Source organism: Conger conger, chromosome 8 (assembly GCF_963514075.1).
Source record: "Conger conger chromosome 8, fConCon1.1, whole genome shotgun sequence".
NCBI lineage: Eukaryota > Metazoa > Chordata > Actinopteri > Anguilliformes > Congridae > Conger > Conger conger.
In genome coordinates, this window is record NC_083767.1 from 54,503,418 (window position 1) to 54,520,767 (window position 17,350).

General features: G+C 45.5%; 2 protein-coding genes across 2 annotated transcripts in view; one reads left to right on the forward strand and one right to left on the reverse strand.

The window, feature by feature from the left end:
- wnt5b (wingless-type MMTV integration site family, member 5b) overlaps window positions 1–17,350 on the reverse strand; it is a 75,762-nt gene that overhangs the window by 24,510 nt on the left and 33,902 nt on the right. The gene's annotated exons all lie outside the window — the stretch shown is intronic.
- Window positions 4,604–6,302, forward strand: LOC133135257 (F-box/LRR-repeat protein 14). The gene has a single exon (XM_061252129.1). It carries the CDS (start codon window positions 5,077–5,079, stop codon window positions 6,277–6,279), a length of 1,203 nt encoding a protein of 400 aa, XP_061108113.1. The 5' UTR covers window positions 4,604–5,076; the 3' UTR covers window positions 6,280–6,302.

Here is a 17,350-nt window from a genome sequence, read left to right on the forward strand (position 1 = left end):
CTGAATCAGCACATCGCATCACATGACAGCCGTTTTAGCTGGCTCTCTCTACACCTTCAGATTTGCATGTAGCACTTGTCCTTCCAGTTCTGTCTCCCTGTCTCCCGCGCTCCCTCTCTCTCATTATTTTGTGGAGGAGTCTCGCCAGCAGGAGCAGCGGGGCCCTTTCAGGAGCAGTGGTGAGCTCGAGTGAGTGGCGTTGCTGTCAGACAGGCCACGTCGAGGACCCTGGCCGTACAGAGCGCTGTCACAGAGTGCTCAGCCTCTCACACACTAAGTGTTAGGACTGACTGCACACCCAGGCGCCTGCACCCCCCAGCTGACAGCACAAGGCTGATCTCATTGCCAGCGTATGTGCCTGTGTGTGTGTGTGTGTGTGTGTGTGTGCGTGTCTGCCAGTGTATGTGCCTGTGTGTGTGTGTGTGTCTGCCAGTGTATGTGCCTGTGTGTGTGTGTGTGCGTGTCTGCCAGTGTATGCGCCTGTGTGTGTGTGTTTGCGTGTCTGCCAGTGTATGCGCCTGTGTGTGTGTGTGTGTCTGCCAGTGTATGTGCCTGTGTGTGTGTGTGTGTGTGTGTGTGTGTGTGCGTGTCTGCCAGTGTATGCGCCAGTGTGTGTGTGTTTGCGTGTCTGCCAGTGTATGCGCCTGTGTGTGTGTGTGTGTGTGTCTGCCAGTGTATGCGCCTCTGTGTGTGTGTGTGTGTGTGTGTGGCTGCCAGTGTATGCGCCTGTGTGTGCGTGCATTTGCGTGGCTGCCAGCGCATGTGCCTGTGTGTGTGTGTGTGTGTGTCGGCCAGCGTATGTGCCTGTCTGTGTGTGTGTGTGTGTGTGTGTGTGTGTTGAGAGAGAGAGAAAAAGAGAAAGGAAAAGAGAGAAAGAAATTGTGTGCGTGAGGGGTAGGGGACAACAATTAAAGAAATTAAAGGCGTACTGCAAATCCTGTAATTAACAAAGAAACAACAAAACAGAGGGGTTGTATCTTTTACACTGGTGTAGTAAAAAAGGGGGAGAATCCCTCTTTGCCCATGTTTATTTTGTTAGCGCTCTTGTTTGATGGAAAAGGGGGAGCGAGGGGAAGAGGATTGGTGCTGTCAGTAATGCTGCGTTGCATTTTCCCCGGTAAACACTGATGTGTTTGTGCAGCTCGTCTTCTCCCTTCCTCCACTCTTCTGCCACACTCCAGCAATTTCTGCGAATGCTCTCCTGTCATATCAACTAACAATTGCCAATATTCTGCCTTCAGTATGCAGAGGAAGGCCTTGAAGTAACAGCATCCTCATATGCCACGGATTCATTCTCCGTGTAGGAAAAAAGTGTTTATGCTGTGTTTTTCAAAAATAGTTTATTGGGATAGGCAAAGAGGCTGGCTTGTTAAGATTTTGTTTTTATTTTGTGGGTATTGCACTTCTGTCTTATCTTCCCTTTTGGACATTTTTATGAAAACTTTCGAGTGTGTAAGACAGTTCATCGATTTGACTAAGGCTAGGAGGCCAAATATTATAGACAGCAAATAGCAATAGAGGCAGATGGATAGATCATTCTACTGCAATTGTACCACAATAGCAATGGGAAAATAGCACATACATTTTTAATTATAGTGCCGTGAGAAAGTATTTGCCCCCTTCCTGATTTCCTCTACTATAGCATATTCGTCACACTGATTGGTTTCAGATCTTTGGACAAAGTAATACTAGACAAAGGGAAACAAAACATATGTTTTTAATTATTATTCTATTTATTTAATTTAAAAAAATAAGTTATCAAACACCCACATCACCTATGTGAAAAAGTCATTCCCCTTGAGTTACTCAATCAACCAGTTCACCAAATGGAATTGACAATTCGATTCAGCTGACTGAACACAGCCAGGCTTGATTGCCGCCAGCCCTGTTGAATCTAAACCTCACTCATATTGAACCTCAGCATCAGATGAAGTGGTCACCACAAAGTTTCTATAAGCACACTATGCCACGATCAAAGGAAATTCCAGAAGAGATGAGAAAAAAAGATGTCAAAATATATCAGTCTGGAAAGGGTTACAAAGCCATTTCAAAGGCTCTGGGACTTCACCAAACCACAGGGAGAGCCATTATCTCCAAATGGAGAACACTTGGAACAGTAGTGAATCTTCCCAGGAGTGGCAGTCCTGTGAAAACAACTCATCCAGGAAATCAGAAAAGATCCGAGAAGAACATCTAAACATCTAAACACCCGTAGGCCTCTCTAGCCTCCACAATAAGGAGGAGACAGGGCAAAAATGTAATTCATGGGAGAACAGCAAGTTAGAAGCCACTGCTAACCAAGAGAAACAGGAATGCTCATCGCACATTCACGAAAAGGCACCTAGATGATCCATTATGGTTCCATTATGTCTGGCGTAAAACTAAGTATTTATCACAGTACAAGCCATCGAATATGGTGGCGTGGGGATGCTTTGCTACCTTGTGACCAGGAAGATTAGCTATTATTGAAGGAACTACGAGTTCTCTGTACCAGAAAATTCTTGTCTAGTCATCTGTCCCTGAGCTGAAGATAAAGTGTGGGTTACGCAACAATACAGTTATCCAAAACACAAATGTAAGTCCACATCTGAATGGGTGAAAAGAAACAAAATTTTAGTTTTCCTAGTCTATGTCCTGATTTGAACCCGATAAAGATACCGTGGCAGGATGTGAAACAAGCAGTTCATGCTTGAAAACCTACCAGTTTATCTGAATTAAAATAGTTCTGCAAAGAAAAGTGGGCTAATATTCCACCACAGAGACGTGAAAGACTGATATGAAATAATAGGAACCATTTGCTTGCAGTTAATGCTGCTAAACATGGTGCAGCCAGTTACTAAGCTTAAGGGAGAAATTTCCCATTGGTGATATGGGTGTTCAATAAATAACTGAAACAGTAACTTTAAAAACACTTTAATGGCATTAATACTGTAGCGCAATGCAATTGAAAGCTTCATGACACTGCTAGTGACACAGCAGAACTGTCGGGCGAACAATACTCCAACAGACCTTATGACCTGGGACAAAACTATAAAAACCAGACAGTAAACAGTAGACCTACATTAATACGAAATTAGTGACAAATGTAACCATGGCCATGCAAAAAAAAAAATTAAAAAATTACTTAAATATCAAAATATGCAACAAAAAAAAAAGGCTAAAATCGTTATATGCTGGGAAAACTTTACAAAAAGGGTGGTATTTTTCTTTTTTCATTTCTCTTGTTGTTATGCAATAAGAGTTTGGCTGCTGTTCTGTCTCCCACTATGATCACTTTTAACCCAAAATACACCCACGGAATCTGAGAGTGAGGGGAACATGGCGTGTACTGTTTTGTGTACAACCAATGCAGAAATGCACTGGATAAGCCGGGCCCGAATCAGCTGACCACAGTTGAGACAGAGGAATGGAACAGCAACAGTACAACTGACCTTAGTTTACATAATTTGTGATAGGCACTCCTGCTATCAGGCTTTGGGACTGTATGTGCCCTGTTCTATTTCAGCACATTCCAGACCATTTTAATGTGTGTGTTTTTAGTAAATGTGCTGGGAATATTTCACAAAATGTGGAGACCATAAATAATTTGTATACCATTACCAGGGGTATTGTAAAAGGATGTAAATGATCAACCATCGATGAACAATGATAAGTAATTACAATTATAAATATACAGAAAATTAACCATTAACTAAACATTTCTCGTGTGCAGACATAAGAAAGCTGGCTGGCTCCTTTGTGGGCTGTCGGAAAACACTCTAAAAAATAATCCTAAAACTAAAAATTAGGCTACATCCCCTTAAAAGGTGCAATTGTAGCATAATGGAGAATTTAACAAAAAATAATAATACTAAATTACACTATCATAATTGATTCTTAATCCTTTCCCAACAGTAAGGATTCAACCAAAGTGGACGTAGAAGCATGTGCATAGGTTAATGCTCCTTGTCTACATTATTTAAATATAACCTTGATTTGTGCTGCTAGTTTAAAAATATATATATAAAAAGCAAGTATTCGTACAACATCGCAAAAGTTAGGCTACTATCTTGATCAGGAAGATAAGGTAGTCTAAAAAACGAGTTACCTGCCGAACGTTGCAACGCACATATTGTACTTAAAAAGCACAAACGGCACAATTGCCAATAGGGATGGCATAAATCTTGTGTTTTGCAACGGTAAAGCATTGAAAAACAACAACTTAGCATCACACTCAACATAAATCACCAAAACAAAAAGCAACGGATTTATCTCGACAATTAAGGGGTTAAGGGTAAAGTGAACTGAATTGTAAGAAGTTGGTTTCCAGGGGAACTATTCTTACTGTTCCAGCTGAGCTGGGCAAAACCAATAACGTTTTAGAAAAAGGGGGAGTGCAACCTGACCAGAGTCGTTTTATTACAATTAGCTTTGTTTAAAACGATTGCGCAGACTGCTGTGCGTCATAAAAAATTCTGCATGTATACCTCTTCCTGTTGTATTTTTATTTTTCACGAAGAGGTTATTATATACTTTCTTGTATCAGCCTTTTCACCCGCAGCGACGCGGTGCTGGCGGCCCTGCCAAGTCAGTTTGAAAAGATCAGACAAAGGCAGCAGGAAGCCCCTCGGCTTGGCAATGCGTGCGAGCTGAGCGCAAAGACAAACCGAAACCTTTCTCTTTTCGCGACTGCATTAGGAAGAGACGTTCGAACCGGCCGGATTTTTACCTACAATTAAAGAACCGGTATTTAAAACATCTTTTTGAAAATGTACGACCGTTTGGATCCCCGGGGTGACCGAGAAGGATTTTCTCAAGACAAAATGGGTTGTGCTGTCTGAGCGGTAGCCTGCGTTTCCCCCCCTTTGGTTAAGGTTTGCAATGGAACTAGCTTTTTTGGCTTTTTGTATTTGAATCCTACTGCGCAACCCAGACGGATCACGTGGGTCGCGCGGAGTTGATCGATTTACTCAAATATATCAAAAGATAAACGGAAAGGTTGTAAAAAAAATATTTTTTTTTGCCTGGGCGATAGACGATACTTGAAATAAAAACAACGGCTGGGGTTAACCGCAATATTTTTTATGCGTGTGTAAAATGGAGACGCACATTTCGTGTCTCTTCCCGGAAATTTTAGCCATGATTTTCAGTTACTTGGATGTGAGGGACAAAGGCAGAGTGGCCCAAGTGTGTACCGCTTGGAGGGACGCGTCTTACCACAAGTCGGTCTGGAGAGGGGTCGAAGCCAAGTTACATTTGAGGAGGGCCAACCCGTCCCTGTTCCCTAGTCTCCAGGCCCGGGGAATCCGGAGAGTGCAGATTCTAAGCTTGAGGCGCAGCCTCAGCTACGTGATACAGGGGATGCCGAATATCGAGAGCCTAAACCTTAGCGGCTGCTATAACTTAACGGATAACGGCCTGGGGCACGCTTTCGTACAGGAAATCCCTTCGCTGCGGGTCCTCAACCTCAGCCTGTGCAAGCAGATCACCGACTCCAGCCTGGGCAGAATCGCCCAGTACCTGAAAAACTTGGAGGTGCTGGAACTTGGCGGGTGCAGCAATATCACCAACACGGGTCTGTTACTCATCGCGTGGGGCTTGCACAGGCTGAAGAGTCTCAACCTTCGCAGCTGCCGACATGTGTCGGACGTTGGCATCGGACACCTGGCCGGCATGACCCGGAGCGCGGCCGAGGGTTGTCTCAACCTGGAGTACCTAACCTTACAAGACTGTCAAAAGTTGACGGACCTGTCCCTCAAGCACATCTCAAAAGGCTTGACGAAGCTCAAAGTGCTCAACCTAAGTTTCTGCGGGGGGATCTCGGACGCTGGTATGATTCATTTGTCCCACATGACCAGTCTGTGGAGCCTTAACCTTCGGTCGTGTGACAACATCAGCGACACGGGCATCATGCATCTGGCCATGGGCACTCTGAGGTTGTCGGGACTGGACGTATCGTTTTGCGACAAGATTGGTGACCAAAGCCTGGCGTACATAGCTCAGGGTCTCTACCAGTTGAAATCGTTGTCTCTGTGCTCCTGTCACATAAGTGACGATGGCATCAACAGGATGGTGCGGCAGATGCACGAGCTCAGAACCCTGAACATTGGCCAGTGCGTGCGGATTACAGACAAAGGACTCGAGCTCATTGCAGACCACTTGACACAGTTGACTGGAATCGATCTGTATGGATGTACAAAAATCACTAAACGGGGACTGGAGAGGATAACACAGCTTCCTTGCCTTAAAGTTTTAAACCTGGGACTATGGCAGATGACCGAAAGTGAAAAAGTGAGGTGAAACTTGTGCGATATAGGGGGAGACAGAGGGGAGGGAGGAAAGGGGGAGGGGTGAGTGGGCGGGGGAATTTTCATTATTTAAAAAAAATGTTTGCCGAACTTCATAGTTAAATATTTTTTAATGTAATGAACAATAAAACTGTGACTTAAGTTCCGTTAGACAAAATACGCAATTATTAAATATATAATTTCAAAACTACTGTGTCCCATTTGAGACATTGTTTCTCAACTTTTAAATTCCTTTTAAAAAGTCGCAAATTTAGTTAACTTCTCACTCCCCCAGCATCGTGTCTAAAATATCTTGGCTACCTCGTTAATTCATTTAAAAAAAATTATATTCTGTATTCTTTAGAAGAAATAAATGGGAGACAAATTGTGCCTAGGAAATTATCCCCTCCCCCACTGCCTCTTTCTATAGAGAATTGGGAAAGGAATGGGTTTTTAACTATCTTTGTTAAATTTCCTTCACATTCTTATCTGTTATGGGAATGTAAGTGTTTCAAACCCAGAGTGCTCAATTCGGATTAAACCAAGTTTATGTGCAGATGAACAAAATACAGAATTTGGGGGGGGAAATACAAAAGACGTTTTTTGTTTTGTTTTAGCACAACTTGCGGGCCTCAGAGCCCGGGGTTCAGGCTTTGAGTAAGGCGTCCTTTCAGCTGGTGTATTTATGCTTATGTAAGCAGATTTGAAAATTAATAGCTGTAATTCAGAGCGTCGTACTTCAAATTGAAGTGATTTCCTTTATAACAGATAGGCTACCCCGTTACAAATGTTTCTCGCTCAAGACTAATTCCGCTGTATAGAACATTCTGATTTGCTTCCTTCTTACAATAAGCAAACAAATTAATTGGCGGAATGTCAGTATTTAAAAAAAATAATAAAACCCATAATTTTAAATAAAGGAGGATGCAAAAAAGATTGATTTTTTTTTTTCCGTGGGTAACAAGCGAATGCGTGTCAGGCCTGTGTAACATGATGTATCGACCTGCAACATCTATCGAGTCCTGCTGAAAAGCTACTGTGTTCAAATGTACTGTGTGTGTATTTGTAAGAAAAAAATCCAAATTAAATTGTTTTATATTCTTACAGTAAACATGAAAGTTGATATTTATATAATAAAGATGGGGAAGATGAAGTGTTTTGGAGGAAAAAAAAGGCTTCTTGTTTTTAATTCCATTGTTTGGCTTGCTCTTTTTGAGGAAAAACGGAACCAGTGACCAGATCTAAGGTTTCACTGCAAATTATTGCATTATTCTGAGAAACACAAGTTGGTACATGAATGTGAAAAATGTTTTTGCAGCGGAACCCAAAAATAGCAAACTAAGTTGTTAGTGAGTGTACTCGGAATATGCAGTATAGTCAGAAAATTGCTCTTGGAAGTTTACCCACTACAAATTATAAAATTATCTTTTTTCTTTTTTCTTTTTTTTTTCTTATCAAGGCATGCAAGAAGAAACTCCCTGTGGTCACCATGCCACATCATGAGTGTCATATTGTGACTTTAATGAAACCGTATATATATATATATATGACTTGCTTGTGAAACTGCCTAAATATAGTCTTAAAAAAAAAATGTTTAAGTCTAAAAAATTACACCATCTTCATATGAACCCTCCTGACGCAAATGTGTCAAATTGGACAGGGAAGCGAAAACTAGGGCCTCCAGTGTTGTAATGGCTGGGTCTAAGCAGTTGCCATTGTTGCCTCAAGTTAAGAAGCCAGGTTTAGATGTTTCTTCTCCATGCTCAGTCACGCATACCAGATCTGTGAGATGGGGGTCCCCCTGGGAGTTTTCAACCCCCCCCCCCCACCCCCCAATACCCACCAGCAACCCCCATTCCCCACACACAGACACTTTTTAACATTCTTCACCATCATTCAAAGCATTTAAGCTCTCTCTTTTTGCACTCCCCCCCCCTCTTCCATCCAGCAGGGTGGAGAGATGAGGAAAAAGGGGGTGGGAGTTTTCCTCCCGACAGGGAGAGAGGAATTTGTTCTTTTTTTTTGTTGTTTTTTTTCTCTCTCCCTCCCCTTCATATTGGCCAAGTGTCCGTCAGGGGGGAGGTCGAGCTGTAGACTTTTCAGATTCTTCTGTTCGTCCTCTTAAGCGTTACACAGAATTACCCTTCTGCCAGGCATTTAAATAAAGACATGATTTTTTTTCAAAGCAAATCTCACAAGGTCAATATTCCTTAAATGCAGGAGTGATGGTTTGTTCCTGTTCTCAAAAGTATTTTTTATTTTTATTTTTGACCCAAATGTTGACTATTGGGGTGTTTTAAGATTTTTTTGAACTGATGTTTTGTGGAACAAATTAGTCTTTTAAACTATTGGGTCAAAATGAATCCTGCAGACAAGTTTACAGTTGAAGAGTTAATTACTTCCTGCATGGTACAACTCCTTCATATTCTTGGAATATTTTAACCTGCACTTCCTTTCTACAATTTAGCAATTAGCATTATGAATCTCGGTCTTTTAATAGCAGTTAGTATATTGGCAGCAGTGGGCTAGTGTCCTCTCTAGCCGTTTTAACAGCAAGGTGTTATGAAGTTACAGTACAGCCCCTTTGAAGTTGGGGGTGAAAGATCCTTATCTCCTAGAGCCCATAGCTCTTGCAGTCCTTCATGAATTTAATTGTACAGTCACAACCAAAAATCTGGCAAATGCAATAAAGCTGTTTCAGTGAAACCAGGATTTAATGAGGAATATGAAGTCAGGTATAACTTTCAGTCCTGAGAAATGGGAAAGGAGGGAGGAGGGAGTGGGGGGAAGGTGTTTTCCTTAAGGTCTGCCACCGATTCATGGAAAATACCAAGGAATTTGTGAGTCACTGTTTAACTTTGAACTGCAGAAACTCAGTTGGCAGGGATCAAATCCCGTCTCAAACAGAAAGACCAGGGCAAATGGTTTCCTTATTGTACATCTTTACTGAGACCTGCTCCTGTTTAATACTCCTCCAGACACTCACTTCCTGTTAATTTGGAACAGGGATGTCTCGTAATTGCTTCACAAGGGGTCCGGTGCTCATAAGAGACATAGGAAAGGCTGAATGTTAAATTAACCAAGTTCCTTACAATCCCAAGGAACTTTTCATTCTGTCTAAAATTTTCCCAAAACATTTTTATAAACTGCGTATGAGGCACACAGTGAATGGGAAGGTGAATTAGAATGTGAGTTAGTGCTATTTTGTTCTGGACTAATGGGAGCACCTGAGACCCCCCCCCACACACACACACACACCCCAGAAGGGATCTTTATACTGAAGTGATATTTTGAGAAAAAGGAATCTGCCCAAGGCAAGAGCTGCATGTAGAGCCTACTTCTACAAAAAGTGTACACAAGTAAAATTACAATTTCTCTAGGTTGATGCTTGCGGGTTCATTTCACCTTTGAAACGCAACTTTGGTAACCAAACCGAAACGCATGTCAATATATGCAGAGCTGGGGTTCGTACGATGTGCTTCCCACACTTTCTCGAGCGGTGCACACACTTTGTCAGTCGCTTATCTTGTGTCCTTGTGTTGTATGCGCTCGCACGTGATCTTGTTACCAGCAACACGTAGTTAGTTACGTTGAACGATCCCTGGATAATTGCGATGATCGTACGCACCGCGCTCTTGAGCAAACGGGCTGGGCGATCTTCCGGGAGGAGAAGCTGGGCGGCCTGTAGCGTAGTGGTTAAGGTAAATGACTGGGACACGCAAGGTCAGTGGTTCAAATCCCGGCGTAGCCACAATGAGATCCGCACAGCCGTTGGGGCCCTTGAGCCAAGGCCCTTAACCCTGCATTGCCCCAGGGGAGGATTGTCTCCTGCTTAAGTCTAATCAACTGTACGTCGCTCTGGATAAGAGCGTCTGCCAAATGGCAGTAATGTTAATGTTAATGGAGGAGGAGGCAGCCCCGCCGGAGCTGGACTCCGGGCCGGCTCGACCGGGGGACCACAGCTGCGCGCAGGAACAGCTGTGCGGCGTGTCGGCCTCCGCAGGCCTTCTGAAGCCTTCGATTGACAACTTCATATCGATCGCGCTGCCTGCTAACGCTTCCGCGCGACGTAAGAGCAGGGGGAGAAAAGAAGACATCTGGTAAAAACGGTCCTCCGAGGGTGTTGCACGCATGCCGCATTGCTTTTGATGACATTATTTCCCCCCCCCCCCCCCCCCCCCAGCCTGCCTCCAATCTAAAAATGAATGATTCTGCACTGCATGTGGCAACCCTAGTTTTTTGGGATTCGTATGGCAGTTGTATTAATATGTTGTCATATGCCTTTTTTCAGTGGTGAATGGGGAGGCAGTGGAGAGTGTGTTTGACTGGAGCCCCGTATCCCTGCTTGGAGGGAGAGAGCAGAGGAGAGTGAGTGAGTGAGTGAGTGAGTGAGAGAGACACAGAGAGAGTGCCCTGGGCTTGGCTGGGAAACTCAAGCTGTTGGCCCCGTGGCTGTGGGGGCCAACCCAGGGGGCCTCACCTTTCCCTCCTCATACACGGGGAGGGGGCCTTCTGCTGCCTAACCATTAAAACCGCTCCGAGCTGTCAAAACACTCAACCACACACGCACGTAAGCACACGGTAGCTCTCGCTCACACACTGAAACACACATATAATTACACTGTCTTGGTCACATTCATGCACACACAAAACACCGACTTTCTCACGCACGCACACACACACACACAAACTGAATGAAATAGCAGCCTATTCTCTCTGGTGCACTGGCTTATATTCCAGTAGGTTCTGGCCTTGGCAAAGTACAACAATGCAAGGTTTCTGCCTTTAGAATAAGCTACTGTTATGTGGGCTTTCAGTACAACCTGCTTTGCTGTACTGGTGACAGGTCCTCATGTTCTGTGGCCTTCCCACTTTCGGACTGCACGTAATTGTACACCAGCGGTGCACATGCTGGGCAGAATCGGCCTAACTATGGGGGCTTGTAGGTTGCGCAACTTGAAGAATTAAAATAAAAAGACAACCTGACTCCACTGTCTCAGTTTGCTTTCACAGAGATACTATTCTGTTCAGAGAGCCAATGCAGCATCTGAGACAATGTTAGGATAGTGCATGAAATCCGTGCCCGTTTATCTGGTGAGATGGTCTTCCCAGTTATGACTCAAAATGGGAGATGTTTAATCTCTAAAATTGAAACGCAATATCCTTAAATTATATTTCAATATAGCATAGATAGTTAAAATAGCTACACGTGAGGTTGTGATATTTGTGGTGGTATGTGTACGTGGTGCAGGATTGATGGATTTTGGTGATTACTGAGGCATTCGATCAGAGGGCCTCCTTGGCGGGGCCCTCCTCTGGTAGCCAGGAGGCTGGGAGCGGGGCGCTCTGGGGGAGGTGGGAGTGCAGCAGGTGGCTGAGGGGAACTCAGACGCTGGCCGTATGTTAGACACCAGGTCTGTGCCAAGAGTGAGCCTGCCCGTCGAGCATGTAGTGGAGGGAGATTAGATACTGTGTGTGTGTGTGTGTGTGTGTGTGTGTGTGTGTGTGTGTGTGGAGGGGACTATGCTCTGTGTACGTGTGTGTGTGTGTGTGTGTGTGTGTGTGTGGAGGGGACTATGCTCTGTGTACGTGTGTGTGTGTGTGTGTAGGAGACTTTGCTCTGTGTACGTGTGTGTGTGTGTGTGTGTGTGTAGGAGACTATGCTCTGTGTACGTGTGTGTGTGTGTGTGTGTGTGTGTGTGTAGGAGACTATGCTCTGTGTACGTGTGTGTGTGTGTGTGTGTTTGTGTGTAGAGGGGACTATGCTCTGTGTACGTGTGTGTGTGTGTGTGTGTGTAGGAGACTATGCTCTGTGTACGTGTGTGTGTGTGTGTGTGTGTGTGGAGGGGACTATGCTCTGTGTACGTGTGTGTATGTGTGTGTGGAGGACACTATGCTCTGTTTACGTGTGTGTGTGTGTGTAGGAGACTATGCTCTGTGTACGTGTGTGTGTGTGTGTGTGTAGGAGACTATGCTCTGTGTACGTGTGTGTGTGTGTGTGTGTGTGTAGGAGACTATGCTGTGTACGTGTGTGTGTGTGTGTAGGAGACTATGCTCTGTGTATGTGTGTGTGTGTGTGTGTGTGTGTGTGTAGGAGACTATGCTCTGTGTACGTGTGTGTGTGTGTGTGTGTGTGTGTGTGTGTGTGTGTAGGAGACTATGCTCTGTGTACGTGTGTGTGTGTGTGTGTGTGTGTGTGTGTGTGTAGGAGACTATGCTCTGTGTACGTGTGTGTGTGTGTGTGTGTGTGTAGGAGACTATGCTCTATGTACGTGTGTGTGTGTGTGTGTGTGTGTGGGTGGAGGAAACTATGTTCTGTGTGCATGTGTGTGTGTGTGTGAGAGAGTTTTTCGGAGATAGAGTGACAGCTGAACTTCACAAGCATTGTGAGAATGGGACCATGCGCAGTGTGTGTGGGAGGGAGGTGATGGATTTGGAGACAGGAGTACCTGTCCGGTTCATTGTGTGTGTGTGTGTGTGGGTGGTAGAGTGGGGCTGACGTGTGTGTGTGTGTGTGTGTGTGTGTGTGTTCAGGCTTGATGAACAGAGAAAAGAGAGAAGGGGGAGGGCAGAGTGATGGATCACGGGCAGAGGGAGGAGTTCTGCTACACAAGCGTCTGATCTCATCTCCATAAAGATCCCACACCGATGTCTGCCAGCATGACAACAGCCCCTCACAGCTAAGGAATGGTGTTAAACACCTGTTTTAATTGGACTGGACTGAATTCAAGACTACTGCTGCATCAAAAAAAGGGGGGTGGGGAGGGGTGTTGGACAGTCAAGTTTAACATGGTCAACTCTAGTTGAATATGGTTAACTGTTGACCATATTCCACTACAGCTATTCAGTTGACATGGCTGATTTTGAGACCTGTTATATCTATTATTTTAATGATGAAGTCTGAAGAGAAACAACCAAGCCTGTCTTTGGGATGCAAAATCCCTAAACTGTACATCGGTTGAACAAAACGGCAGACCCCAACAGTTTGGTTACATAACAATTTCCATTTTAGGCCAAATTGTATGGCTGGGCTGGGTGGAGGGAAACGTTCCACTTTGTGTTTCTAAAGTTTCTAAAAAACACAAGAGGGAGGGGAACATTGGACACCGACACGTGAAAAAAAAAAAAAAGAAAGAGAGGGAGAGGGAGAGCGAGAGAAAGGAATGTGCCGTGTTTTTTTCTACTTCTCCCTCTGCGTTGTGTGTCTCGGTGCCTCCGCTCTCCATAATGGAGCAGAAAGAATGGAAAAGGCAACATTACACAACAGGAAGTGAGCCGCTCTCTGGGGCATTCAGACAAATAGACCGGTTGGATCAAGTTTAGCACAGCGCTCCCTCGAGTAAGGCGCTCGATACGAGAGGGAAGACGTGGGGGGGGGGGGGAACAGAAGTAGAAGAAAAAAGGTTTTTTTAGTCCAAATGAGCCCCCCCCCCTCTCTCTCTCTCTCTCTCTCTCTCTCTCTCCTGTGGAAAATGTTTCTTTCCAAATATTTCAAATTGGAGGAGGATATACTGCTAAATTAGTGGCTTGGGATGAATTATTATTTATATCAATATGAAGAATCATCAAACAGATTCTGAATCAAGTACAATGTAGCAATTTTTTTTTTTTTTTTGTGAAATTAATATAAGTGGCACATGACTGTAAAAATGTTCATATCTGAGTGCAATGGACAAAGGACGGTCTGACAGGCATCCCAGTCCTGCTAGTTTCCATCATTACCGAGTCCCTACTTGATGAGTCGGAGCAGTTGATGGCACAATAAATTCAGCGCAAGTGGATTCCTGGGTGTAAAATGGCTGCTGGTTTTAAAGTGTGCAGCCCTCCTGCACGATGCTGTATAAATCCAGCATCAGATATCGCCCTCTCCGTCTTGCCGAGCGTCTAGAGGGTGTGGACAGAGATATTCCCGTGAAGTCAGCAGATTTCCCGTCTCACCTCCGTCATGAGAAACTCCAGCGCCAGCAGCAGGTTATTCTCCGGGGTGTGAGTCGGAGCGGTAATGACAGGTGTGTGAATTGCTCTGCATCAGCTCAAACGGGGGGGGAAGACGGAGGATTTGAGCCGGAGACGGGCGAGGACTTTCTGTCCCGCGCGCGGGGAGGGCAGCGCCGCGCGGCGTACGCCATTAACACCCACCGCTGTCACCGCACTGCAGCTGCTAATGGCATTAGCACAGGCCTGCGATACGCAATATCCCCGTCACACTCGAGGCAGGAGGCAGACCCGACATCTCCACCACCCGGACGCTAGCACAGCTTCACTCGGCTGTTGGATTTTGTTTCTTTGACACGGTCATGGGACAGTTTCATCCATATGCAGTGGCTGTTTTGCCTCACGTCTTCTCGACACACACACGTACACACTAATCTGCCAAGTAAACACCAGTTTTATTTTTTAAAGATATTTTTTAGGCCTTTTTCAGCTTTATTGGACAGTATATAGAGACAGGAAGAATGGGGGCGAGAGAGAGGGAAAGACACGCAACAAATCGTCAGACGGTCGGATTCGAACCGTTGACGTCGCGGCTCACAATGAGCATGCGGTCAGTGCTCTGCAGGCTGCGCCACCGAGACACCCCAGTAAACACCAGTTTTAGACCTAGGTATAGGTTGACAGGTGCGCTAAGGAGCGGGCTAACGGATATCATTTGAACACGGGGCGCAGTCGTTTCAACTGAGTACGGTTGGTAATCGTACAACAGGCTAACATTCTCTCAGGATTAGGCCCATTTGATGACTGAGGGAACACAACTGTTGCTACAAATCCAGGGAAAAAGGCCACAAAATGATGAGACATTGCACCACACGTCAGAAGCTCAGGGGTGTTTTTAGGGCGGGTGTTTTTAGGGCGGGAGTTTCGAGAGCGCTCGGAAGTCAAGAGGGCCGGTGGGGGCTGTGCTCTCGGTATAAAAAACAACATGGCCGCACCCGACTACAAACATCAAACATCTAAATACAAGCTGAGCGCATCGGCAGTTTGTGAGTCAGAGAGGAGAAAGGGGAGAGAGAGAGAGGGGGAGAGAGAGAGAGAGAGAGAGAGAGAGACAACCTTGGGATGCTAAGAGCAGTTATTCCCCTCTGGGCTCGGTCCGAGGAGGAGAGGCTGGGAGCGCTTCCTCTGCGAGATTTACGGCTGTGATCTCTGACACAGCAGCGCGGGGAGAGCGAGCAGCTCTCCGCTCAAGGCTGCCGGCCCAGCCAGCCTTGGGACACGGTGCCTGACGTTATCGCCGCACGCTATTCCGAGTACGAGCCTCTCTCTCTCTCTCTCTCTCTCTCTCTCTCACACTTTTCTTTTTTGTTCCTCGCCCTTTCTCTCTCTCGCTCTCTGCTCGCAGAGGCTCGTCTTTGTGCTGCCGCCTCTGTCACTCAACCGTACGTGTCGTGTCACGTCCATTTTGGAGGAGAATTCCCTCACCGCTGCCACTGACCTGCGGGGGTTCCCATCGTGGGACCCCTATGGGGCCAGGGAACCCGCCCGGAAGAGGGGCCACACTAACAAACACGGGACAGAATCCAACAGAGGATCTTGGACCGAGATCAAAGCGCCGTTGATGTGTCCAGCGTTGTGGCTGTGGCTGTGGCTGTTTTCGGCGCGCGGGTTGCATTGTGGGATTGCAGCGCGGACACTGACAGAGTTAAAAACAGCCCCTGCCCGATGGCGATCTGATCACTGCGCGGCCGTCCTGCTGGGGAGGAGGACAGGAGGAGAGAACAGTCCTCTCCTCCGCTCCCTGCTCAGAGAGAGAGAGGGAGAGAGAGAGAGAGAGAGATGGAGACGGAGACAGAGAGGGAGGGGTAGCATCCAGGAAGAGCAAGCCTTCAAATGACCCCCGTTTACTGCATTGATGTCAATACATCTGAGATACACACGCACTGCTGCCGCAGCTGCAGTGACAACACAGGACCTCCAGCTGAGCAGGGAGTTCACACGGGCGCCGGAACAGGCCAAGCCACTGATTTCATATGTGGGGTACTTCCACAAACACCACACTTTCACTAGTTATAAAGTTACTGTATAAATCACCCCCCACCCCCCCACCCCCTACAATTCATGATATGTTCCAATATCTACTTCTCCTTGTGGAAAATGCAGGCTTTTTACTGGATTAAAGTAACGATGATTAAAGATTTTGCAGTTGCAGACATGCTGTTTGTTTGTGAATGCTAAGTGACTTCTGAAAAAAAAAAAAAAAGGTTTTTTCACTCAGTGTTTACCAGCTATTCCTCTGAGACAGAAAAGCAATGCTTCAGAGACAGAAGGAAGAAAAGGGGGTGGATTTAGAGCAGAATTTTTAATATGTGGAAAAAAAAATAGCGAAAGAGCCAAACCCAATCTGTCTGGCTTTAATTCAAAGCATACAGTCTGCTACAGACCCACACAGCTTTCTCTGACCATCTTATTCATATTTAAAGGATCAGACCTTTGCTGCAATAAGTGAAAACAGCTTTGCATACAAGATCACAGCCAATTAACTTTACAATTTCTCCTTCTAAAGGAAGTCTGGCCAAGATTTCCTCAAAAGTCGCCCTTCACAAAAGAATTCAGAAATATTTCCCCCGCTCATAACCTTGCTTGCAACTCCAAGAGGGAAACACGTGAAGTAAGAAACTAAAAAATATATGAGCCTTCGTATACAGTATGTACAGCGTATTTTAAATTACGGTACGCCTGTCTAATTGCTGCAATGATGTGATCGTCTGTCATCTGGCAAACATCTACAGGCCTGAAATATTACAATGAAGCAGGAACCTGCAGGTGGATGACGAGCTTCATCTCCGGTAGACGAGGCCACGCCATTTGTCACAGGCCTTTAAATTATTAACAGTCCCTTCAGCCCATTATAACACCACATGCTGCACAGCGCTATACCCAAAGAAGCGCGCACATCCAGCAATAACTGGATAAATAATTACGGCTGATTACTTGCACTACTTTTTTTCCCGCACGAGAAAAAAAAAGGCAGAAAAAGAGAGAAATAGAGATGAATAAAGCCCAGTAATCGTATGACAGCCGGGCCTGGGAACCGTGCCAGCAGCAGACCGAGAACAACAACAGCAGCAGCAGCAGCAGCAAATGGC